This window comes from Sturnira hondurensis, unplaced genomic scaffold, assembly GCF_014824575.4.
Source record: "Sturnira hondurensis isolate 20B ecotype Veracruz unplaced genomic scaffold, ASM1482457v3 Scaffold0006505, whole genome shotgun sequence".
NCBI classification, from domain to species: Eukaryota; Metazoa; Chordata; class Mammalia; order Chiroptera; family Phyllostomidae; genus Sturnira; species Sturnira hondurensis.
In genome coordinates, this window is record NW_028079136.1 from 422689 (window position 1) to 447029 (window position 24341).

Consider the following 24341-nt stretch of genomic DNA (forward strand, 5'->3'; position numbering starts at 1 on the left):
TGGCTCGTTGCCTCGGACCTTCAGCCCCAGGCCCAGGCTCTCGAAGCTTCCTTAGAGGCCTTTCCGGCCACCCACCATCCATTGCTCCCTCCTTGATCTCTGCAGACCTACCTGCACCCCTGGGCACCTGCTCTGCGCTCACCACCGAGAGGAGCGTGCCAAGACTCGGAGCTGTGGCCTCTGTCCTCAAGGTGCCCTCGATCTGTGGAGCACCCTTTCCTTAACCATTAAAGGGCCCTCTTGTTCCCAGCCCCACTCAGGGGACATTTGCAAATGCAGGGGACCCACATGAGAGAAGACAACTCTGTCTGCTCATACCCCATATGAGGTATGTCTGTCCCACCACACAAATGGGGAAACTGAGGTTCAGTGGTTAACGAACTCCCCCAGAAAGTGGTGAGATCAGGATGCAAACGGACTCGAGTCTGTGCATGTAACCATTGTGCTAGATTGCCTAGTGGCCCCCGGGGCCCTTGCTGTGGCCCAGGGTCCTTTGCGGCAGCACATAGCACACAGAGATTCTTAGAAACACTATGGAGAGAGGCATAGGGTCCAGGGACCCAACAGGGGTTGGGCATAGGGGTTGTTGGGGTGATACTTGGGTGTCACTGGGAACCTTACCCCAGCTCCCAGGAAGACGCTCCCCGATGCCAGGAAACGCATGCCCTTCCTTTACAAGTTGGGACTGTAATAATTTCCCTTCGACAAACTCCCATGGAATGTGTGCAAGCTCCTCTCACGGCATTTGATATAGCACAAGAGCCACTGGGGCAAACACCCCCAGAGGTGATGGAGCTGAACACAGAAATGGGGAAGGGAGCGAGTCTTCACGCAGCACTGCTGTGCAGTGCCAGCTCCCTGCAGCCGCTGTCTCATTTAAATCTCCCAAGAACCCTGCACAGTGGCTGTTACTACCCTCAGCTCACAGAGGAGCAAACCCAGGCTCAGAAAAACTAAGTGGTATCACGTAGCTAGTGACATACATTGACCTTTGGATCGTGGATGTTCTTGGTGCAGTGCCAGGACCTGAGCTGATCTGTGGACGGCCTGGAGGAGGCGAGGGGGACCTGGGTTCCTGCCCTGCTCACACGGGGCCTGCAAACAGCCAGCAGGAACTCACAGACAAGAAAACTGATGCCCGAGTGGCCATGGAACTTGTCAAAGGCCACCCAGCCCATGAGAAATGTTCACATTCTATCCTCTCTTTAGGAGCCTGAGGATCGAGGAGGGAACCTGGCTCTGGCTTCTGAGGCCGGCCAGGTGAAAGCAACCCCTAACATCAGGCAGTGCTTTAGAACCTGGCTACTCACTGTGTGGTCCCCGGCCAGCAGCACTGGCCCCTCCTGGGAGCTTGTTAGAAATGCCGAGGCTTGGGGAGAGACTCATGTGCGCGTTCACATTCAAGGAGTGCACGCAGCCCGAGAGGGCACCTTCGTGGGCGTGGGTGGATCCCACTGAATCCTCCATTCCCCCGTTCCTGGGGGGAGCAAGCCCTGGGCTCATTCGACAGACGAGGACCTGCTCAGAGAGCTCACTCAGTGAGTCACTGGCAGACGCTCCCTTTCCAGTGCACCCGTCCCAGGTCCTCTTTGCCTCTGTGGCTTTGCCACCATGCTTGGCAGTGAAGGACCCTCAGTTCCTGACCCCAGAGGCCCTGGCTTTCCCTGTCCTCAGGCCCAGAGCCAGGCTTGCACACACCAGGACAGTGACACAAGAGGCAGCAAAAGCCACTCTGCACAAGATCCTCTGGTGCTTGGGCCCAGGGTCCTGTGCAGGTTCTTGAGATCCCCCGAAGCTGCCTGGTGGCGCTCTCTCATCAACGGGCAGGGTTTGGAGTCAGCAGAGCTGGGTTTGAGCCGTGGCTCATTTCCCTCCATCCTGCCCAGCCTCAGTTTTTTGTCTGTAAAGTGGGAATAATGATCCTTCCCTCCTTTTCTTCCAGAGATACTATGAGATCAAAGGGGGTAATAATATTAAGGTGTTTCATAAAACACAAGGCTCCGACTGACTAACTCTTCCATCTCCCAGCCTAGGAGCTGGATCCCCTCACCCCCTCACTTCCCTTGGCTGCCAGGCCTGGCCCAGGACTCGCAGCTGACCACTGGTCTCTGCATAGGCTGAAGGACACAGCCCTGCAATGCCAGTCATGGGATGAGACACCCAACTGTCTTCTCAGCCCAGACCTAAAGCAAGACCAGCATCAGGCATGCAAACTGGAAGAACTGGGCTGGGGATGCCTGCAGACAGCTCAGTGCACAGAGCACCCACAAGGCCACCCACAAAACATGGCACATGTGGATTTCACAGCTTTCATGGCACCAGGGGGGACACCAGGGGGGGGCCTTTCTTTTTTCGAGGATGATAAAGGCACCAGCCTGTCACCTGAGGGCTCTGGCCAGACTTTTGCAGGGAAAGAGGTTGAGAGCTGAAACAAGCATTTCCTCTCTCACAGCCGTGAGTCCACTGCCACACACCTGACTCTGAGCTCCAACTCCGGTATCTCATTTAACCCTCACCACCTGCATAGGTGCTAGGTATTACTGTGATTTCCACTTTACAGATGAAAAACAGCCTCAGAGAGGCCAGGCCCCTCCCTTATCCAAGGTCACACATTGGTGATAAGCAGGGGTGGGTAGCATTCACTTCAGGGTGGCTCCCCACGCTCCTGCTCTCTCCCGGACTCCTCCCTGGCCGTTATGCTGCCACAGGCCAGCCCCGGGCTGGTGTCTGCCTGCAAGGCCATGTGAAGCCTTGATCTTATTCCATCTCATGGTCCCGGAGTGGGAAACTGTGGCATCACAGATACACACCCTTGGGGGCAGGCACAGCCCGAGAGGCAGGGGCCACGGGCCGGCACGCTCAGGTTCAGCAGCTGCTGCTCACAGGTCCTCTCTCTGCTCAGCTCGGGGTCCGTGTGCAGGTCACTGCAGTTCACGAAGACCTGGCCCACAGGGCAGGCAGCAGCTGAAAGAGGAGAGGCTGAGTTCTGGAAAGAGCTTGGACACAGCAGGCTGTTTAGAACAACTGGGCCTGTGCTGGGCTCCTGGGTGGCAGGGTTGACCAGGGAGATCAGGAGGCCCAGCATCTGGGAGATGCAGGGGTAGGTGGGGCTCTGATGGCTTTTCGTGCCATGGTTTGCTCCTGAGGCCTCCCTTGGCTTCCCAGGTGCACATCACAGGGAGAGGGAGGGGTGTGTGGTGCGCATCACAGGGCAGCCACCACAGCCACGGGGACCAGCTCCTGAACAGGCCCTCCCCACCAGCCACCGATTGGGGTGCTTCTCGTGCATTTTCCCACTTAATCCTGCAACAACTCTGGGAGGTAGTCTCATCCCCTGCCTCCCCATATGATGTAGAGAAGCCATGTGTGCTGGCAAAAGGCACAAAGTGAGAGGAAGTGCTCCAGAGGGAGAGGAGAGGAGCCAAAGCTTGGGTGGCCACGCAGTGTGGCAGGGTGGCCAGAGGACTTCTAACAACAGGAAGCCAGTTTTTCACGACCTACATTTTTGTGACATAAAGCTACTCTCCTTGAGCCTTCAGTCAAGTTGGCCATGTACATTCTCACCTGTGAGAGTGTCTTTTTTAGGGAAGTCAGTAAAAGGGAGCTGAGTGTCATGCCCAGCCTGGGATGGAGCAGAGAGAAAGGAATAGCCACAGGAGGTAAAGCGAAAGTCCCAGAGAGGCAGAAATCTGGAGCCTGAAGCCACAAAAGGGAACCACTTTCAGGGATATGTATGAAACATGGGGAGAACATGGGAACCTGGGTTACATACAAAACAGCTGACAAAGGCTCAGGGAGGTGAAGTGAGTTGCCCAGGATTGCATGCCAGTGAGTGCTGGGCAGGATTTGAACCCAGGGCCGCCTGACCGGGGCAGCCCTGCTCTTTGCCACCTGACATGTGATTATTTCCTGATCCCCTCTGTGCTGATCTCCATCCTAAGTGACCTCCTTTTCCCCTAGAGGCCTTTCCTGAAGGCTCCGGCCTCCTCTTCTACCACCTCTAAGCCCCTCAGGCTGGCCCACCATGGTGCCCCCCACCCCCATCTTGTTGTCTGGGGACATCTCAAATGTCCCGGCTGTCCTCATCTCTGTGACCCTCACATCAGGCACTTGATGGGGCAGAGAGTCAGCCTCAGTAGACGTGTGATGGCTCAGACCGAGGAAATCCAGGGCCAGGGGAGGCCAAGGGACTGTCCTGACACCCTGCTGGCTGCCCTGAGAGAGATGGAGCCTCAGCCCCTCCTAGCGAAGCAGGAAGGACAGCTAGCAGGCTGGGGCCGAGGCTAGGACAGGATTTCTGGACGCCACCCCCCAAACTGGAGTCTTTCTGGAGAGAAGGCAAGGAATACAGAGGCTCACTGTAGGGAAAGATCGGGGGCGGTCTCTCCCCATCCCCGTCTGTCCTGAGCCCCCACTCTCCTCTGCAGAGCCCCACTCCCCCGGACAGAGCAGGAAGAGGCCCTTCCCTCCCTCCAGGCACCCTTACCTGGGGCTCTGCTGTCGCAGCTCATGACTCCATCTTTGCAGTGGCTGCAGAGAAACAGGGAGGCACTGGGGTCAGCTGAGCTAGTCACCGCAGAGCCCAGACACGGCACCTCATGTCACTGTGTGCAGGTCTGCAGGGCTCAGACGGGTACCCCCACTCCCTGTCCCTGGCTCCCGGTGCAGGGGGTGGGTGTCACCCTGTGGAAAATTCTGTTCCGATGCACTTTCTTCCGTCAGCAACTCCCACGGAGAGGACAGTAACATGGCTACCTAGGGAACTCACCAGTGGCCCAGAGAAGGAATGTCGCTGTCTCCGGGGGGATAGTCCACTCCTTGGAAATGGCAGGAACACTGGTTCCTATAAAACCCAGGAAGAGAGACAAGTGAGCCAGCACAGGAGCTGAGGCAGAGACTGCCAAAGACGGGGACCCACTCCTCAGCCAGAGAGGTGCATAAGGACACACAGAGAAGTAATGGCATTGACTGTGACATGTGACACATCTCTGGGGAGTAGAGAAGCCAGCCTGGCACTGGTGACACAGGTCAGGGCTGGGTCCCAGATTCGAGGGCCATCCACCGGGCTTGGACACGATCAGCCTCGCTGGTCTCTGCGTACTCCTGAAGCCAGTCCGACTGGAGTGTGAAAACAAGGCTGTGTTTCCAGAGCCCATGGTGTGCTGACGTCAGGGTCTGTGTCCCTGTATTGGTCAGTCCCACTCAGCATCTGTCCTGACCACTCAACGCCCGTCCCGTGCAGGTTGTTACACGTTTGAATACCAGGCCAGGCCCTCCAAACACATCATGTCATCTGTTCTCCACGGGGATCCTGTGAGGCAGGGACCCCTATGCTGTCTTTCAATCCCTCGTTCTGGGTCATCTGAGGTCAAAGCCTGCTTCCTCCTCACACATCTCCCACAGCACCTGTGGGTTATGGCCAAGTGCAGGCCTTGGAGCAGAGCAGTCGAGGACCAGAAGGGAAGTCCGAGTTCATCCAACCCCGGGGCTTCCCAACCACCTTCTCCAGCAATCCCCGCCTCCACCACACAACCTACAGAGGCTCCCCTTGCTGGCAAATTTCAACATCAGTGGGTGGGGGCAGGGCACCCACCCGCATCTCCAGGGAGGATTCTGTAGTTTCAAAAGGCCTCTGAGTGATTCCGATACACCCCCAGAAAAGTCTCCCTCTCCAGCCCCCACCGCTCAGTCACATGTGATACAATTTTACAGGGGAAACAGGTCTGAAGACCATCGAGGGCCTTGCCCATCAGTCCTGGCATCAGTCCTGGGATGTCGCCACGTCCCACCCTGCCTTCCCTCACACCAAGTCTGTGACCACAGCCAGCCTCAGAGCCATCCCCTGTCCCCTCTGTTTGGAGCCTTCTTCCCTCACTCCCTCAGGTCTCTGCTCAAACGTCACCTCATCAGAAAGGCCCTCTTTCCGTGCTCATTTCGGGGGATGGAACAGTGACTGCTCTCCACCCAGGACTCCTAGTCCCACTCTGCTTTGTTTGGCTTTCCAGCTTTTATTACCACCAGGTTTATAATGTGTCTGTTTATGTGTCTGTCATCTGCCTCGCCACCTAGAATGTGGGCTCCGTGAGGACAGCACCCTATTTTGTTTGCTGTTGAATTCTCAGGGCCTAGAAATGTCTGGAACATGCTGGTGAAAAGAGAGGGGAGGCAGGAGCAGAGGCCCTCTCGTCTCTGTGGGATTGCCCTGTCTCGTGGTGAAGCTGGGCCGGAGTGGCCTGAAGAATCTGAGCCTAGGAGAGAGGCCTGGAGCGGGGTCTGGAGGAGAGAGCCCCCCACCCCATCCACCCACCTTATGCCCCAAGGTCTGTCCTGTGACTGTGAGATGAAGCAGGGACAGGAGTGGCTCAGTCGGGCTCCCCGGTCTCAGATGCCATGGACACCCCTGCCTCCTCCATGGTGGCCAGAGGTCAAGCTGATCTACTCACTTGGGGACACAGAGGTCAGCCTGGGTGTCCAGATAGGTGTCCGGTGGGCAGGCACAGCCCTCCACACACTCGTCCTGGCTGAGCTCACCACCACAGTCCTTGGGACCGGCCAGGTCCTGGCAGGTCTGTCCACACAGGGCCACACAAGGGCTGTACTCCTTGGTGTCCTGGCAGGACAGTGCTGTAGAAGAAAATGGAACCGTGCATCGGTTCCTTTGTTCCCACAACTGTGCAGGGTGGGCTCACCATCCTGATGAGGAACTGAGAACCAGAGAAGGTTAGACACCCACCCAAGGTCACACGGCAGGTCAAGGCCAGAGCTGGGATGTAGACCCAATCTGACTCCAGAATCCCCTGCCTCCCACTGTGTCAGAAAGGAGAGCAGCAGGGCTGGCCCAGCCTGGAGCCTGTGTTGCTTTGCCTTTTCAGGGCATTCCTCTTGGGTAATGGTCTTGGGAGAGAGTGGAAATCACTGCCCTCTCACAGCCATACACCCACCCCATCACGCACACACACACACTCACACATGCACACACACACATACACACATGTGCACAGGTATGTAAACACACACACACTGGCCCTCTCATTTCCACCTTGTAACACACTTGGGCAGTGAAGACCAGACATGCCCCCTACAGCAGCCGCTGGTCCAGAATGTCCTCTGTCCAGACGGCACTCTTTTTACCGGGCCGCCGCATCTCCCACGGATGCTCCGCGTCTCCCACATCCTGGCGGAGCAGGCAGACCCGCAGAGACTGTCAGGCTCACTTGTTCTCACTAAGGCTGCACCTCAAAGCCACCTGGGGAGGTTTTGCAAATGCAGAGGCCCAGCCCCCTCTGGCAGATACCATTGTTTTCATTGATACTGAATGCACCCAGACATGTGCATTTTTTAAAAGTTCCTTTAAAAAGTTCCTGTGGTGAGTCTTCAGCGCTAAGAACCACTGAACCTATCCAATCACCTCTGGAGAAACTTTGGCTCAGAGAGGGGTGGGGCCTTGCCGGGGACACACGGCAATTTCCTACCGGGCTGGGATAGAACTTGGGCTTCCTGACTCCCAGTACCATTTCTTTTCCACTAACTCGACACACCTCTTCCTAAAGCTCACTGAGCGTGGGGCCCTGTGCTGGGGCTGAGGGCACAGAGACAACTCAGACATGGCGGGGCATGTGGCCAGGGTGGGGGAGCAGAGGGTAGGGGCCAGCTCACACCAACTGAGCCACCCATGCACCCGAGGGCTGCGGAGACAGTGGTCCTGAGAAAGCTCACCCAGCTCTGACCACAGTGGTGGCAGTGGGGTGGTGAGAGGTGGGTGAATTTGGGGTTGACAGGACTGAGAGGACTTGGAGATGGGCTGGAGGTGAGGGTAGGACAGGAGTCATGTGTCACATGTCCCAGGTGTCAGGCCTGGGTGACCAAGGGGGTAGGGGCCCTTGGCAGAGATGGAGCACACAGGAGAAGCAGTTTGGGGGGTGGGACTCTTAGACTGGAGAAGACTGTGGGACACCCCAGTGGAGAGTCTGGCGGACAGGTGGGCACTCAGGTCTGGAGCTCAGGTTCCTCCAGGCCCCCTGACATGGGCGCACAAGTGTGGGGCACTCACCACAGGCTGGCAGGTGGGCTCGGAAGTCAACGGGGAGCCCATGGCGCCGGCACAGGTGGGCATAGTGGGCCAGCGTGGCGCACAGGCAGGGCTGCCCACAGCGGCAAGCGTCCCGACGGCACTGCTCAAAGTAGGGCACGGGGCTCAGGTACAGGGAGCAGGGGGCGAACAGCTCCTCTGTGAGCACGCTGCAGGCCTGCACAGCGTAGGAGGCTGGAGATGGGAAGCACAGGGGCGAGGGGCCAGTGGTCTGGTTTGCCTGGTGCCCCAGGCCCAGCCCCTTCCTCCCCACACCTCTGGGGCCTGGGTGTGTGTGTGTGCTCTTGTGTGCATATCTGACTGGGCATGTGTGCACGCAGTTTCATGAGTTTGGGTGTGAATGTGTGGCTGGCTGTGTGCTTGCATATAAATAACTGTAGAGGAGTGTGCATGTGCATGTGTAAAGTACACGTGGTCACACAATACATTCCACCAGGCATGAATCTGTATGCTAGGAGACAGAGGAGTGAACAAAACAGACAAAATCTCTGCCCTTATGGAGTGCACGCTCCAGTCGAAGAAGACCATCACCAAACAATTTACGTAGAAAAGCAGAAGGTGAAGAAGACTCTAGGGACACAGAAAGTCAGGAAGGAGGATGGGGACTGCGAGGTGGGCGGGAGGGGCAGCGGTGGTTTTAAATCAGGCGGTCAGGAAGGACTTGGTGGGGAGATGGTGTCTGAGCATAGAGCTGACAGAGGGGAGAAATGCGTTTACTGAGGGATGAGCACTCCAGGTGGAGGGAACAGCAAGGCAAAGGCCGGGAGAGGAGAGCACCGCTGGAGGCTGGTGGAGCGGGGAGAAGAGCAAGGAGGTGAGTAGGGCTGGAGCAGGGTTGAGGGCCCGCGCCAGGGGTGGGGGGGTGGGGGGGTGGGGGGGTGGGTGGTGGTGAGATATAAGGGGGATGGGCAGAGGGCGCAGGGCCATACGGGGCTGCTGTGAGAACTCGGGCTTCTGCCCTGAGACTGGAGACTGACTACAAATGTGTGTGTACCTGACAGTGGTAGAAAGTGAAGCTTCCTGTCTGCCACACCCTCACCAGGGGGAACCCCAGTTTCCAGCACTCAGTGTGACCAGCATCCTCGTGCCGAGTTCCCACCCCCCCCTCAAACCAGTCCCACTCACCCCACTCCCTTCCGTCCCTTCCCTCCCTCCCCCACCTCACCGGCTTGCAGGTGCACATCACAGGGGTCCAGTGGGGGACCAGGGAGCAGCGGGGAGCAGGCGGACAGCGTTTTCCAAGAATTGCCAAAGAGTTGTGGGGTGCTCTCAGGCACCCCCACGGGGGACCTGCAGCCGTGACATAGCCATACGCACACACTTGGACATGCAGCGTGCACCCAGGCAAGCTTTCACCTGATCATGTACACATACACATGGGCCAAGCATGAGCACACACTCAGGGGCACACTCAAAGGCACAAATGTACCCACCCAAATTGAACACCACAGGTCCATGTATATACCATCTGCACATACTTTAAACACACATGTACACACAGAGCACAGCTACATGCCAGACACACAGGCAGCAAATGGGGTCTATGCAATGACAATTATGGCTGTGTGCTTGTGCACACACATATCACATTTAACAGGTTCCCAGGGGACTCAAAATGGGCTTGGGGCCACGCACACCCCCACCTACGCCCAGCTCCTCACGACAGAGAGAGAGAAACAGGAAGACTATGAACCGAACTTCACTGGGTAACAGCTTCTTCCCCATGGGCAGTTCTTGAAAATCCTTTGCCCTCCCTTTCTCTCTGGATAGGGGAGAGTCACACAAGAAGCAATAAAGAGAGGAAGGTGGGGAAAAGCATGTTTTCTAAATGTCATGGGTCTCCAAGAGTCACCAAATCGGGTGTGGACGGGAGAATGCAGAGAGCCCTCAGCGTCCAGAGGGGGCAGGCTTTGCCCACATTCCGGCTGAGGCAGGGACAGTGCTTGGGCTCCACAGAGCAGTATTCCCACCTGGAGCTCACGTTCAGGAGGGTGGCAAGCAGCCCACACAGTAAATCAGGGTCTGCCCCTACACTGTGGAAACCTGCCCTTACGTCAGCCCCACTGGGCAAGACAAAGAAGAATGCCACATTGTTCCAAGTACGTACTTTGAAGAGCTTTCAGCTTTTTCCTTGCACAGGTTTTTCCAGGCAAATCTGAATTCTTATTTCTAGCTCAAGAAAGACTCTCATGTTTCCTTCTCCATTGCCTAACACGTGTAATGTGAAGGACTGGCCAGAATCTCCAGGCTTGGAGATCGAAGATTGAATGAAGGTTCTGACCCTGGCCAGACCCTCCAGGTTGAACGAAGATCAACCCTTCGTTCCTGTTTCTGAAAGGCCTGACTCCTGTCCCCTCCCAACTTCCTAAACTGTGTCCAGGCCCAAGGGTCTTTCTCGTAAGTCTCAGTCCGTCCACAGCAAGCAGCCCACCCCCAAATATTGTAGGATTCACAGGGTGCACCTCTCAAGCTCCAGGCAGGGAAGTTAAAGGGTTACGTTGGCCCAGTGGGACCGAAAGGAGTCTTGGCACCACTGGCTCACTAGGGGCTTACACTCACCTAAAGGTGTTCACAGCCGATTAAAGCAAACAACCACAAGCCAACTCAAACCCCAAGTCAGGTCTGCTAATTGTAAGACTTCACTATAAAACAGTATTCCTCAAAGTACGGTCCATAGGCCTCATATACAGAATTGCAGGGGTGCTTGTTAAAAATGAGACTCTTGGGCCTCTACCTGAAGCAGATTCTTAAGAAGTGGGACCCAGAAATCAGCATTTTAGCAAGCCCTGCAGAGGCGTCTTCTGCACAGGGAAGACTGAGCCACTGCCTTAAGGAAACATACTTAAATTTAAATGGAGATAAATAAATGATCATTCCTCAGGCACAACGATAAGCCGTGGGAGTTTGGAAGATAAGGATGCTCGACCCTGAGGGGCCCCCCTCCCCTCTCCTTCTTGTCCCAGGGCAGGGGCACGTACAAAAAGTCGTCCTGTGTGTTGCCATTGAAGGTGCCACAGAGGCCCACCGTGTCCTCCACCCATCGCTGGTCCACCTGCAGGTAGAGCCGCAGGCCCTCACGGTCGTAGAGCACCTGCACGCCCACGCCGGTCCTCACCCGCAGGAACGTGGAGGACAGCCTCCGGATCTCGAAGGCGTCTGTGCACAGAGAGAACCGGGAGGGGAACTGAATGGGGAATTCAGCCAGTAGGCACCCCACCCACCACCACCACCTGTGTGGTGCCCTCTGATCCCCATACCCAGTCTTCACACACGGCGAAGCTCTGCCCAAAGGCCGATTTGGGGAGCCTTCAGTGAATCCTGTTCAATGCTGAAATCAGGGCCCAGAGTTAACCTACTACGGCAGCCCCAGCTGAGGAATGTCTTTTAGCTTCCAGTGCCTGTTGAAGCTCTGCCTCCTTAAGTAACTGGTACGCTTCCTTCCTTCCCTAGCAAAGCCGAATTCCGCAACTGCCCCTTCTTTTCACAATGGCCACTAGGGAGCTCACCATAGGATTCTAGATTCAACTGTAGCACTTTTGAATTTTAGATACCATTGTAGTAAAAATTTTTATGCCCTTTTTGGCTTGTACTTCTTCGGCCTCTTTACCTGCCTTCAGTCCCCACTCTTCTCAATCTTGAGCACCTACTCTTTCTTTTTCTTTTGAATTTTCTCTGGTGGTATTTTATTTCTTTTCTTTTTTTTAAGATTTAATTAATTTATTTTTAGAGAGAGGGGCACGGAAGGAGAAAGAAAGGGAGAGAAACATTAATGGGTGGTTGCCTCTTGTGCGCCCCTCACTGGAGACCTGGCCTGCAACCCAGGCATGTGCCCTGACTGGGAATCAAACTGGTGACCTCTTGGTCCGCAGGCCTTTGCTCAATCCACTGAGCTACACCAGCCAGGGCTATTTCTTAATAGTTTTGTCATTTTCATTCAATGTGCTTCTTACCATAAATTCCCTGTGTGATGGGACAGGATAATAAGTAATTAATAAATAAATAGTGTGAGTAGGGGTGACAAGTGGCTAATGTTAGGAGAGGCTGTCATACTGCTGTGAAGCCTGCCATGTTGGGGTGGGGACAAAGGTCATTTTTTGAGTCCAGAGTCCACGTTCCTGGGACCAAGGTGCCTCCCTTGGCCTGGTTTACCCAGTATTGGAATTTGAGCTCTTACTCAAAATGGGAAGGCAAGAGCTCAGATTCTATTACTGGGCAGTGCCTTTGACCAGAGGAGCCTGGGAGAAGCCTGGGAAGCCAGCTCCCAGCCAGCCAAAACGCCCACCAAAGCCATACCGTCTGTGTAGGGTGGGGTGACCTTGTACTGGTCAAACAGAAGGACGTCCCCGGCTCGGGTCAGGGTCACCTGCTTCCGGGGGTCCTGGTGCAGGATCACCGACACGGACTGGACACAGACCCCATCCTGGTTCTGGAGAAAGAAGAAGGCCAGAGGGCAGAGTTGGTCGGTCTGTCCTGCTGATTCCAACAGAGCCCTCCTGGAGCAGATGGAGGCCAGAGGCTGGCTCCTCACAGTGACGGACCCAAAAGGACATCATGGGTCCTCCAACCAAACACCTTCATCTGGGGAATTGGAGGGCAGATGTTCAGGTTGGAGATTGGTGGCAGAGCTGAAGTAATGCAAATAAGCATGACAGTCAACACTTGGGCTGCTTGTGACCTGCGTGGCCCAAAGTCCAGCCTCAGAAACACTGCCCTCCCCACTCCACTGCAAGCCGGGACTTCAATTTCGTCCTTGTGTGGCTGTTTTAGGGCTCTTTCCATGTGCACATGTGGCAAAGTCTCTAGCTCCACCCACAGGCAGGCAGGAAATGAGCCAATATTCTCTGGGCCTCAGGTTCCCGTTTCTAAAAAGGGTAGTCTCGTTAGTACTTCCACACAATCCTGCAAAGAAGAACATGATAGATACAGTCCCTGTGCTCATAAAGAGTGCATACTCTTGTGGCATACAGACATTAAATCAGGAATTGCAAAGTTGCTTATTTAATTATTATTGTGACCGGTGCTGCAGACACGTGCAGGTGCTAGGAAAGCATGTAGCGAAGGAACCGACTTAACCTGCAGAGAGAGGAAAGGCCATCCTAGGGAACGATAATAATAATGTAAAAATAATCACAACAATAGTAAAACTTTTAATAAAACTTTAAGTGTCAGCTAACTTTAATACAGAGTTTCAATGTTCAGGAGCTATTCTCATCTTTTTATATACATGTATTCATTTCATCATCATAACAATCCTATTCAGTAAGTACTAACAATCCCACTTTGCAGATCAGAAAATTGAGGTGCAGGGGGATTGACATTTGAGCTGAGGTCTGAAGAATGCATAAGCTAGTTGGGCAAAGGAGGAGGGGAGGGGGAAGATGTGCTGAACAAAGTTCCCTGACATGGAAAACATTTAATGCATCTGAGGACATGAAAGAAGACCAGAAGGGTACAGCCCACTGGGCAAAATGTTTTAAGATAAGGTTCAAGAGGTAGGCAGTGGCCAGCTCACACCACCTCCTCCAGGAAGCCTATCTTGATCCACCCCCTCCTGATGCCCAGGTACAATGGCAACAAGAGAACATTTCTCCATAGAGATCTGTCCTGTACTCTCTACCTTGTCACAGCTTCTATAACAGAGTGGTTATGGGGTCACTTGTCGGCCTCACCCACCAAAGTGTGAGGCCCAGGAGGGCAGACCCAGGCTTCATTCATCCCAGTCTTCAAGAACTAACCCAGCTTCTGGCATGAGTAGATGTTCAGTATTTGCTGGACGCGTGCATGCACGTATGGGTGAATAAAGGAATGAATGAATGAATACACAGCTGTTGAACATACAATCCAAGGAAGCAGAGAAGAGTAAGTTGAATTAGAGCCACATGAGAGATTTTTTTCTTTAAACACCGAGGCCCATGAAAGGAAGTGGCTCTCAATGCTCTTACAGCCAGAACCCAGTCTCCTGACCTATGGCTCTCAACAGAGAGATGGAGAAGTGGGCTGTGGAAAGACCTGGGGCCCTGTCCTAGGTCCTCTAGCCTTTCTAGGGGCAGAGGGCAGAGGTGGCTCCCCAGCCCTTACCAGGCCACAGGGGGCGTTCTGCAACGTCACTGTGAAGGTGCCCGAGGAACGGCTCTTCGCCAGGATGTACTGGCACGTGGCAGGGAACGTGTACCGGCGGCCGTCGAAGGTGGTGAAGTGGATGTCGCCAGTCACTGAACACTCGGCTGTGGGGCAGAGAGAGGTGGCTGATCCGAGGGAGATGCCTCTGCCCTGCAGGCTTTGAGCAGGAGGAGGAGGAGGAGGTGCCTGTCCTGGGAATCGGGGCAGTGTCTGGGGCCCCATCGCGCCCTTTGGGAGCCCCAGTCACTGGGGAGATGCAGCCCTGCCTTGGAGAGCTCCTTGGCAGGTGACCAGGCCTGGAGACCAATTTTTGTCCAAGGCCCTCAAGCTCAGGAAGGCCCTTGGCTATACAGAACCCCATGGAAAACAGTCCCCTCGGGGATGGAGCTATTGTTTAGTCAGGCAAAGCAGCTCTGGAGAAACAAAGGCAGCATGGTTGGGCCAAGAACATGGAGGGAGTCCCCCTGCCCACCCACCACCCTAGCCCAACAGCAGGCCTGACTCCCAGAGTTTCCCTGCCCAAGTAGCTGTGAGACCCGAGGAAGAGGGTAGAGGCCAAGGTGGGGGTCAGGTGTACCTGGGCAGACAGATGTGCTGCACACCCACTTGCCCGCAGTGCACGTGCTGAAACACAGAGACCAGAGGCAGAGGTTCACCCTTCCAGGCCTGGAAGGGATGCTGGAGGGGGCAGGGCCCACAGCCCTCCTGCCCCCCGCCCCCCCTCAGTCTTCCCAGTTGTAAAATGGGGGGCGGAGACTCTGCCCACAGATCAGATCCAATGGCATCTGGGACTCAGAGATGCCGAGATAGTGCTCCCACGTCATCAGGGCTCTCAGGCCCCAGATGGGCAGCCCTGATGGGAAGCCCTGGATCTTCCACCTCCTCCCGCCCCCTGCGGAGGACACGGACCAGGCATTGCAGTCTTCTTTCACCACAGAGCCAGTTGGGTACAGGGTCCCGTGGAACTCGCAGGGACAGTCCGCTGGTGCCACACAGCCCCCATCCTCAAAGATCAACCCTAGGGTGACAGCAAAGGCCCACTTAACTCACCTCTGTTCCTGCTCACATTACCTTTCATGGCTCCCCAGGGCCTGTGATAAAGATTCTTGCATCTAAGCTCTTGCCCTACTGAGCTCACTTTCAAACTCTCTCCTGTTTGGCTCAGGCCAGATCTGAATATCCTCTGAGCAAATAACCCCACTTCCAGAACTTTGCTAGAGGCCACCCACCCCAAACAACCTGGATACAGACTAGCTTCTCCTCTCTACCTCTCCAAAGCCTGTCACTGTATCTAGAACCAGCATAGGCACCACCTCCTCCAGGAGGATGGAAGCCTTCCCTGACCATCTCTCCCACCACTGAATTCCTGTATCTCTTCTTGTGTGAACCCCTGAGCTGGTCCTCACCACATGTGCCTTAGAGTGGAGTCACATGTGTGTCTTATCACTGCCACCAGATTCTGATCCCTAAAGTCAGTGACAGGTCTCTGTATTTTTTATCCCAACCCCCTGTCTAGCTGAGTGACCTGTATGCTAAAGGTGTGCTGCAAAGTTATATGCTGTGAAAAACAGTGTGTGGATGAATATTGAAACAAATGCATGGGTGATAAATGAATACATGAAGGAATGAATGAATGAATAAGTTGTTTTCGTCTACACACCTTAAAAAGCTCAGACCCAATGAAATGAAGCGCCCTGATGAACCTCTCAAGAGCCACAGCTCTGCCCTCACCCTCACCTCCCTTAAGCCATTCGTTCATTCACTTATTCATTCATTCCCTTATCAGTGTTTGCTCCTTCCTTCCTTCATTCCACAAGCAGACATCCTCTGAACCCCTGCTTCATGCTCCTCCGTGCCAGGCCAGGCCAGGCCAGGCACCCACTCCACCCCCAGCATACCATCAGGGCAGTAGCAGCCATCCACACAGGCGATCTCGCTGTCCACGCAGGCTGCCCGGGGCTGGCAGGAGGCAGGGCAGCAGGCAATGCACTCGTTGTAGATAAAGGCCTTCTCCTTACAGTGCACAGCTTGGGAGGAAGGGAGAGGTATGATCTGTCACTTCCTTACAGCCAGCTCTACTCCAGGCCCTGGGGCAGGGGTTGGGAGGGCTTTGATCCCTTAGTCCCAGTGGGAGCAGTGGGCGACCAGGAAATTGGGGAGAACCTCCCTCCTCTCACTCTGTGGCCCTCAGCCACTCCGTCCTGCTCTGAGCCTCAGTTTCCCATTTGTCACGTGAGAAGGGGACCTCTGGGCTTAAAGCTCTGATTGCTGTGGTTTTGAGCGGGATGTCGATCGGAGGCCTAAGAACCCCATCTGCAGCCCTAGCCCAGAGCTTGTCTGAACCACCCCCGCCTGCCACCAGGCTGCACCTACTACATTGCCGGAGCTGGGTCCTCCAGCCCTGCAGGGGCCGCCCCGCCTGGGCACACGCCCGGGCGTACTCTGCCAGTGCCCGGCACCAGGTGGCTTCGTCACCCACTGACCTGTGCAGGAAAACCGAGGGTAACACTGGAACAAAGCCCAACCTGCCACCAGCCCTTCAATATTCGATAAACACTGCCAGGGCTCCAGGCACCCCTGTTCCCCACACACAGCTGGGAAAGGGGGCCAGGGAGGGCACCCAGGTGTACAGAACCCTACACTGGAGGCAGGCCACTGAGAGGGGTCAGACCCTATTTCTGAGCCTCATTGAATGGAGAAGCTCTATCCCATCCATGCAGATAAGAACTTCAGAAGTTTGGGAAGCATATCTGTCAGGGCCTGGGATTACCAGGCTTACAGGCCCACAGGTTGAGCCCCACCCAACCCTGGAGGGATCTCCCCACAACCAAACCACCCCCCAGCCCTGGCTCCCCACTCACTGGCAGAGATCACTCGTACAGCTGGCGGCGAAGGGCAGAGGGCTGACGAAGGCGTGACAGGCATCAAAGGGAGGCCTCAGCAGCACCTCACACCGGTCATACACACTCTGGGGCAAGGGCCAAGAGCTGGAGCTGCGGGCCAGCAGGGCCACCCACAGCCCTCTGACTGTACAAGCTCCCCATGGAACCCCAATGTGGGCCCAAGTGAAGGAAAGAGGAGGGTGGGGGGACAGAGAAGGGCCCAAGGGCACCAGCAACCCTGAGCACCTGCAGCCAGTGACTTTTCAGGCGGTAGATGGGAAACCAACTTAAGACAGGCACTAGGGTAGGAGGTAAGGAGCAAGAGTGGGGGATCTCCCCAGGGTGCCGACCTGCATGGCTCCCAGGCTCTGCTGCAGGCACGGTGGCCGAGGCAGGGAGGAAGTTGTGGGCCCTGGAGGCTGGTTGGGGGCCCGCTCCTGCCAGCTGTGCACAAACTCAGCCACGTCGTCCGTCAGCTTCCCTGCAGGGAGAACAGCATGACCCCAGGTGGGGCCGGGCAGGAGGCACAGAGGGCTCTGAGACAAGGAAGGTGCAGCAGAAGAAGCGCCAAGAGGTAGGTGAGGAGCTGAAGAATCCAGCCTCCTGAGCTCCCATCCCAGTCTGCATCTCCCAGCAGAGCCCCTCTCCTGAGAAAGCTGTTTGGTGATAACAGTCAAGAATGCTCAAGAGCCTCTCGTGGGTCCGTCCCTCTGCTCCAAACTCCATGGAGGCAGCACCACGCAACAGAGAGAGAACAGTGTGTACGCCTGGGCAAGGAACCTCAGCTTCCCCATGTGTGAAACAGGGCAAATAATGCCCCCATGAGATTGTGTCATAGACTATGTGAGATGATGTTCGATGCTGTGGGTGCTCAAGGGTGTCACTTCCCTTCTCCAGGCCACAGTTGCCATGGTTTGACCCTGTGCCCTTCACTCTCACTCTTACCACCACTCCACAGGGGCCCACGGCTCCAGCTGGCCCTTTCTCTCCCTGGCTCTATGGCGCCCCCGCCCCCTCCCTTCTGTGTGCACACAGACACACACACGCCCCCTGCTGGGTCATTCCCGCCCAGCAAAGTGCCAGTAAATCTTCACACAACCCTAGTAGGGATTCTCATTAGGACTGTTCTACAGATAAGGAAACTGAGATCGAGTGGTTACAAACATGTCTGAGGCCACACACCTGGTAGGAAGGGCTCCCTGGCCTCCCACTGGTCTTCAATGTCACGACCTAGCGTTCTTCTGGAAGGCCCTCCCCAGCCCCAGGCTGACCTGTCCTCTTCCATCCATCGGAGGCCACCCACTCTGAACCTCACCATAGCTGGTCATCAGGTCGTCCTGGGGGTCTGCGTTGTTGTTCCCACACAGCCCATGGGTCCAGCCCAGGAACTCCGGGCTCATCTTGATGTAGACAGCGGAGGCACCATCCCAGGCCAGCGTGAAGGCAGACTGGTGACGCACGAGGACGTAGCCAGCCAGCCGCTGCAGATGCACACTCCCCATCACGTGTGGCAGCTGAACCCTGCAAGGCACAGCCCAGAGCTTCAGGGAATCCACACTGCCTCCAATAGCCCAGTCCCTGCCCCAGGGATCCACCCTCAATACCTGCAGGACCCATCGCGGGCGCCACGCCTGCCTCACCCATGAGGCCACCGGTACCGTGGGCTCTGAGGCCCCTCTTTTCCTCCCTGACTTCTAAGGTGCCTGGAAGTCCACCATTAGAGGGGGATTCTTTTGTCTCCAGGGTTTTAAAATTGCTTTTTAAAACTGTCATTTCCTTCGGGGGGATAAATCCTCGAGTGGCTGAATTTACTACCTCCTTTCTCGTAGACAGGAGAGATGGTACAAGCAGACAGCTACTTTTTAATTTTTTATTGATTTTAGAGAGAGATCTGTTTTTTCACTTACGTATGCATTCATTGGTTGGTTCTTGTATATGCCCCAACCAGAGATCAAACCCGTGTCCTTGGCACATTGGGACGGCGCGCTAACCAACTGAGCTACCCAGCCAGGGCCAGCAGACAGCTACTTGGTTTATGTTTTTGGTGGGGAACTGAGAGAGGGGTGGCAGTGAGGGTGAAGCTGAGAGAGAAGGAAAAGTGGGAGTGGAAGAAAAGACACAGGGACCACTGTTCCCAGTTTTACTGGTATAGGGTCTCCTAGCCAACCTGGGATTTGGCAACTTTCAACCCATCTGAAAACCAGGGGAGGAAAACAGAAGACGTGTCTAAGCAACCCAAACTGGCACCCAAAGACCCATAACCCGATCCTTCATTCGCAGGAGACACCCCTGGGCCCTCGGTTCTACACTCAGCCCCAGGAACCTTGGTCGCCCAGACCTCAGACCTGCTGCCGGAACCCGGAAGGGGAGAAGAATCACTGTAGGAAGCAACCAAGTGACATCAGACAGCAAGGGAGGAAGGGACAGTGACGAAGTGTTCAGAAAGAACCACACTCCAGTTAGTATGGGAACAAAGGGTCCTCATTCCTTGTGTGGTTTCTGATGTCCCAGAAAAATGACTCAGAGTGACCCTATGTCATCAGAAAGGGTGAGAGTGTGCTCAGTTTCTGTTCTGAGGATGCTGGAACTGTGTACTACCATTCGGGCAGATTTTCTTCAAATCGTGGGAAAAAATTCAACGTGCTTTCCATGAACCCAGCTGGTGAGACACCCAGCTGGCCTGCAAGCACATTCCTGCTTTAATAGTGGAAATTCCGCTGCTTGCCCCCAGAAAACACTTTCCGTTAAGCCTGAAAATGGCAGGTGCTAACCCATTCCCCACCAGCACTGCTGGGGGGTGGGAGCGGTGTGGTAGTTACCTGACTCCTCCATGGGTGACCTCCTTGGCCAGGCGGAGCTCCTGCTCACCCACAAAGAAGAGGCTGACAGACCTGGAGCAGGTGTAGGGGGAGGAGCCGCACTGCGGGTCATTGTGCACCTGATTGGGGGTTCAGAGACTGAAGTTTAGGGTTCTGGCTGGGACTTTGGTTCTGGGCCTGGTGGCCCCCTGTTGAGCTTCCGCTACTGCTGATGGCCTGCCCACTGCATGCCAGGCACCCTTCCTCTGTGACCTCTCCCAGTCCTCAGGACATCACAGGGAGGTCAGAGTTAGAATTCTCTGAATTTCTGACAGACGCAACTGGTGCTCAGAGAGGTGAAGTGACAAAGGTCACACACACAGCCAGGATTCTAACCCAGGTCTGCCGGCTCAGACTCCGGGGCTCTTTCAGCATGTTGTGCTATCTCCCTGCTTCTGGATTCTTTGTTGATCCATCCCAGGTTATCCCATCAGATTGAAAGCCAAGGTTAAACATTCACATGACTTCACCTGCAGACAGAACGTGCACACGCACGCACACACTTCAGGTCTGTACTCACAGGGTACTCTCCACGCACACACTACAGACACACACTTCCACCAGGACCCTGGCGAGCACAGTGTACTCCTGCCCTGCACACACGGGCACGCAGGCCACTCCTGACCGCCTGTCATAGACACGCCACCCCTGCTCCCTTCTCACGTCTCCAAGACCAGGGGGACCGAGGGCTGGGGCTTGGGGTGCACCAGTTCTCCCCGAGCTTAGAGAAAAGTCTGAATATGTTTCTCTTGCGAGAGTGGAAACTCTTCCCAAACCTTCCACTAGCTTATGTCACATGTGGTTACGCAGATGGAGCCACTTCAACCAAAAGTGAAACCTGTGAAAGCCACGCCAGGGCCTAAGTAAATATTTTTCAAGCATTTTTGGCCCTGATCCATGGTAGGAAATAAAAATATATACATATGTAAAAATAAAACAAAAGTTCTGCAAAATAATATTTACCCCATTAATGTATAGTGCCTTCTTACATTTTCTGTTCTCTTTTTTATGCTAATTGTGATTCATTAAGTTCATTTCATAACCACGAATGAGCAGCACCCAATCAGTCTAAGTGATTGTGACACATCCACCGTGAAATGACAGTCAGGAAAAACTCTGGTGCGTGACACCCCGAGGCAGAAAGGGCGTGATTGGCCCAGGTTCCCAGCCCATCCAGGGCACAGCCATCAGGGCAGCCTTTTGGCAGGTCTGTGCCTGGGACGGAAGGGGCACTGGCCTCCAGGGCTGACGGGACCCTTTTTGGACAGGCAGGGCAAAGGTGGCCTCACCTGGACCGAGAAGGTCTGTCCCTCGGGTTCATGGCGCCCCACCAGCGTGTAGCTACCCTTCCCAGAGAAGTAGTAGTAGAGGCCATCAAACGTCTCCACGTGGTGCTGTCCCCACGCCCGGCAGATGCTGTCCCTCTCAGGGCCAGCGTTGTACACTGAGCCAGGAAAAGAGAACCTCTCAGTGTAGCCACAGTGGACAGGCACCCAGTCAGAGGCTGGTGGGTTCCAGCCCTGTTAGGGTCACCCCAACCCCCAGTCCAGGACCCCCCAGACTTCCCCCGTACCCATGGCCCCTCCCAGGGTGGGACGAGCCCACACCCACCCATCTGGCAGCGCGGCCCGGTGGCGTTGAAGCGTCTGCAGTCACAGAAGGCCGGGTGCACGCACTCGCCCCCATTGAAGCAGGAGAACACGTCTGCAAGGGAGACACGGGGGCACCTCCACACAGAGCCGAGGCTGGCACATCAGGGATGCGGCCACCCCTGGTGCCAGGGCACCTGGCCCAGCCCTCCCAGAGCTACATGGAACTCAGACGCCCGTCCCGGGCAGCCCTAACACTCCTCAGGAGCCAGCCTTAATGGGGGCACAAGCGGGGTGCATCAGACTGCTGCCCAGCCCCCTCCCTGGCAGGCAGGTGGAATCGGGGTAACTGCCTTCACTGTGCACCATGTGGCCCTCAGGCCAGCCCCACCTGGGTCTTCAGCTCCTGCAGCTAAAAGTTCCTGGCCACCAGGCAAAGCAGGCAGAACTGAGACCGTGGGGCACATGGGGTGAGTAGGAATAGTGCCCCGAGATCTTCAAGAGGCCACAAAATAAACCAGGGGCAGGGGAGGGGCCTCACATTTAATTTAACCAGAATGCAGTGGAGAGAAGATAAAGCAGTGCAGAGTGTAGTGAGGAAAGGAGCCGTGATATAAGAGGAGGGACCACGATACAGGACAGGTGAGGCCACGGACAAAGGACAGGCACTCGAACTGGAAGGAGGGCAATGCCATGGTGCACAGAAGGGGGCCACAGAAACAGTGGAGGAGGAAGCAATGACTGAGCAAGGAAGCACAAACTCACTGGATTCCAATCATGTGAGAATGGAAAGCCACAAGGCCATGGTCATAAATAAGAACAGAACACGCAGAGGAAGCTCTCCTTGGCCAGGAAGGAGAGAATGCAGAGTACAGTTGGAAGCTGGGGCTGGACGCGGTGGAAGGAAACCCCACTCAGGGAAAAGAGGTCACAGGAGGCCCCGAGGGAGGCCCCGTCCCACCTTCACAGGCCTCTCTGTCCGCTGGGGCCCTCCCACATGCCTCCAGGGGACGAGGGAGAGGGGGCCACTTACAAGATGGTGCACATTTGGCCCGATGGAGCCGCCTTTCCCAGGAAGACATGGCCAAGGAGTCCAGGGCTTCAGCCTCCTTTTAAAAATGGAAGGGAATGCAACCAAGGGCCACCTTCCGGAAGGTCACAGCCCTTCCTGTCCATCACCTAGAGGGAGGGAGACCCCCGACCCTTCGGTGCCCCACCTGCCCCACCTCCCCAGGCCTACCTCTAAGAGGAGGGGAGAATTTTCAGGCCTGCCATAGGCCAGAGGAACAAAGCCCTTTATTTTTCACTCTTACAAGTGGCATCTCAGTGGCCTGAACACCCACCCCCCCGCCCTCCGTGTGGCAATCTCCCCCAGCCTCCCTTCCTTCTTCCCCTCCCTAGTAAACTTTGGTGTCTCCACAGCCCGACACAACACCCCCTCATCTTGAGAACACATATGTCCCCCCACAGAAAGCGCAGGAGGCAGAACAAAGCACCTAAGGCAGCGCCTCACCCCAGGACCGGAGAACATCTCACCCCATCCCTCCCCCAGCCTTCCTTTTGGGATCTTCTCATCACCCCTCCCCCCCATCCTCAGAACTCAGCTCCCAGTCGGGACTCTCCCGGGGGCCACAAATCTGACAAGGACACAGGCAAAGCATAGCTAAGAAACCCTAGTTTCCAGAGTGGAAATCCCAACACTCGGTCTCTCGAGACATAACCATCTGAAATTAGCTGTCCCCATCACTCCGTGTGTTCAGTCATCAAGTGGCTAGCTGACTTGGACATCTGACCTCGCAGAACTCCAGTTCGAGGTGTCTAATGTCACCTGGGCCTGGGACCCTGCACACAGCAGGCTCCTCCCCTCTCAGAGTCTCAGCCCCCTCATCTGTACAACTTCCAGAACTACACGCCCCGCCCCCAGCCAGGTGCAGTGAGCAGAACAAAATCCCGGCCCTCAGAGAGCTCATGCTCTTGCTCACAGGGCTCACAAACCACATTGCGGGCGTTCATCTCACATGTCCTCCTCCCTCACTGTCAGCACCCCAGGGCTGAGTCCCCAGCCTCCAGCAAAGGACTTGGCACATAGAAAGTATTCAGAACTCTTGGTCCCTGAGCCCAAACCCTGCTCATTGCCCTTCCTTGGCAAGCCAGGTCTCTCCGCCTCATCTCCAGACATGCATCCCCTCCCTCTTCACTATCCTGTTGACCCCTGCAAGTCACCGGCCCCCGCTTGACCAGGTTTCAATGATCTTCTTGCAGTTCTGCCCTGGTTCCTGGGTCTCCCCAGCTCTCCTTACCCCGCAGACCCAGGCAGCCAAGGCCCAGGAGTCAGGCTGCCCACCCTGGTCATGACTGATCTCACAGGACCTCAGAGACCACAGAAAACAGGAGAGAACAGCTAGGGAGAACAATCAATGCCAAGGTCCCGTAAGCCCTGAAAAGCTTTATTAAACTTGGTCTTTGTGTCTCTCCACTCCTCGCCTCCACCTCAGACTTGGCCTCTGAGACCGATGTTAGGAGGGTAAGACAGCCTGTGGTGCAAAGTCAAGGCTATTTTCTGGAGAAAAAATTTAAATCCTGTCCCAGTGACTCATCTTCAGTGCAGCTCAAGAGTTCTTAATCATTTTTATGCCATTTTTATGAACACCTTTGACACAATCTAAAGAAACCTATGGCCTCCTCAGAATAGCATTTCTAAATGCATAAAATAAAACATATGATTATAAAGGAAATCAAACACACTGCGATGTAGTTATGAAAATATTTTATGAAATGTGTGACTTAGTAATATTGGCACTTT

At 55.3% G+C, this 24341-nt stretch overlaps 1 protein-coding gene across 1 annotated transcript in view; it reads right to left on the reverse strand.

Moving 5' to 3' along the window:
* OTOG (otogelin) overlaps positions 1 to 24341 on the reverse strand; it is a 71661-nt gene that overhangs the window by 44687 nt on the left and 2633 nt on the right. Inside the window, exons 4-23 of the mRNA XM_037049963.1 lie at positions 22572 to 22647; positions 21561 to 21653; positions 21239 to 21393; positions 19911 to 20029; positions 18407 to 18612; positions 17442 to 17572; positions 17071 to 17177; positions 16583 to 16692; positions 16108 to 16236; positions 15119 to 15227; positions 14787 to 14833; positions 14168 to 14313; positions 12383 to 12515; positions 11068 to 11245; positions 9255 to 9379; positions 8051 to 8263; positions 6444 to 6624; positions 4769 to 4843; positions 4487 to 4530; positions 2811 to 2964 (exon numbers count right to left, since the gene is read on the reverse strand). Coding sequence (XP_036905858.1) covers positions 2811 to 2964; positions 4487 to 4530; positions 4769 to 4843; positions 6444 to 6624; positions 8051 to 8263; positions 9255 to 9379; positions 11068 to 11245; positions 12383 to 12515; positions 14168 to 14313; positions 14787 to 14833; positions 15119 to 15227; positions 16108 to 16236; positions 16583 to 16692; positions 17071 to 17177; positions 17442 to 17572; positions 18407 to 18612; positions 19911 to 20029; positions 21239 to 21393; positions 21561 to 21653; positions 22572 to 22647 — 2531 coding nt within the window. The remainder of the gene's footprint in view (positions 1 to 2810; positions 2965 to 4486; positions 4531 to 4768; positions 4844 to 6443; positions 6625 to 8050; positions 8264 to 9254; positions 9380 to 11067; positions 11246 to 12382; positions 12516 to 14167; positions 14314 to 14786; positions 14834 to 15118; positions 15228 to 16107; positions 16237 to 16582; positions 16693 to 17070; positions 17178 to 17441; positions 17573 to 18406; positions 18613 to 19910; positions 20030 to 21238; positions 21394 to 21560; positions 21654 to 22571; positions 22648 to 24341) is intronic.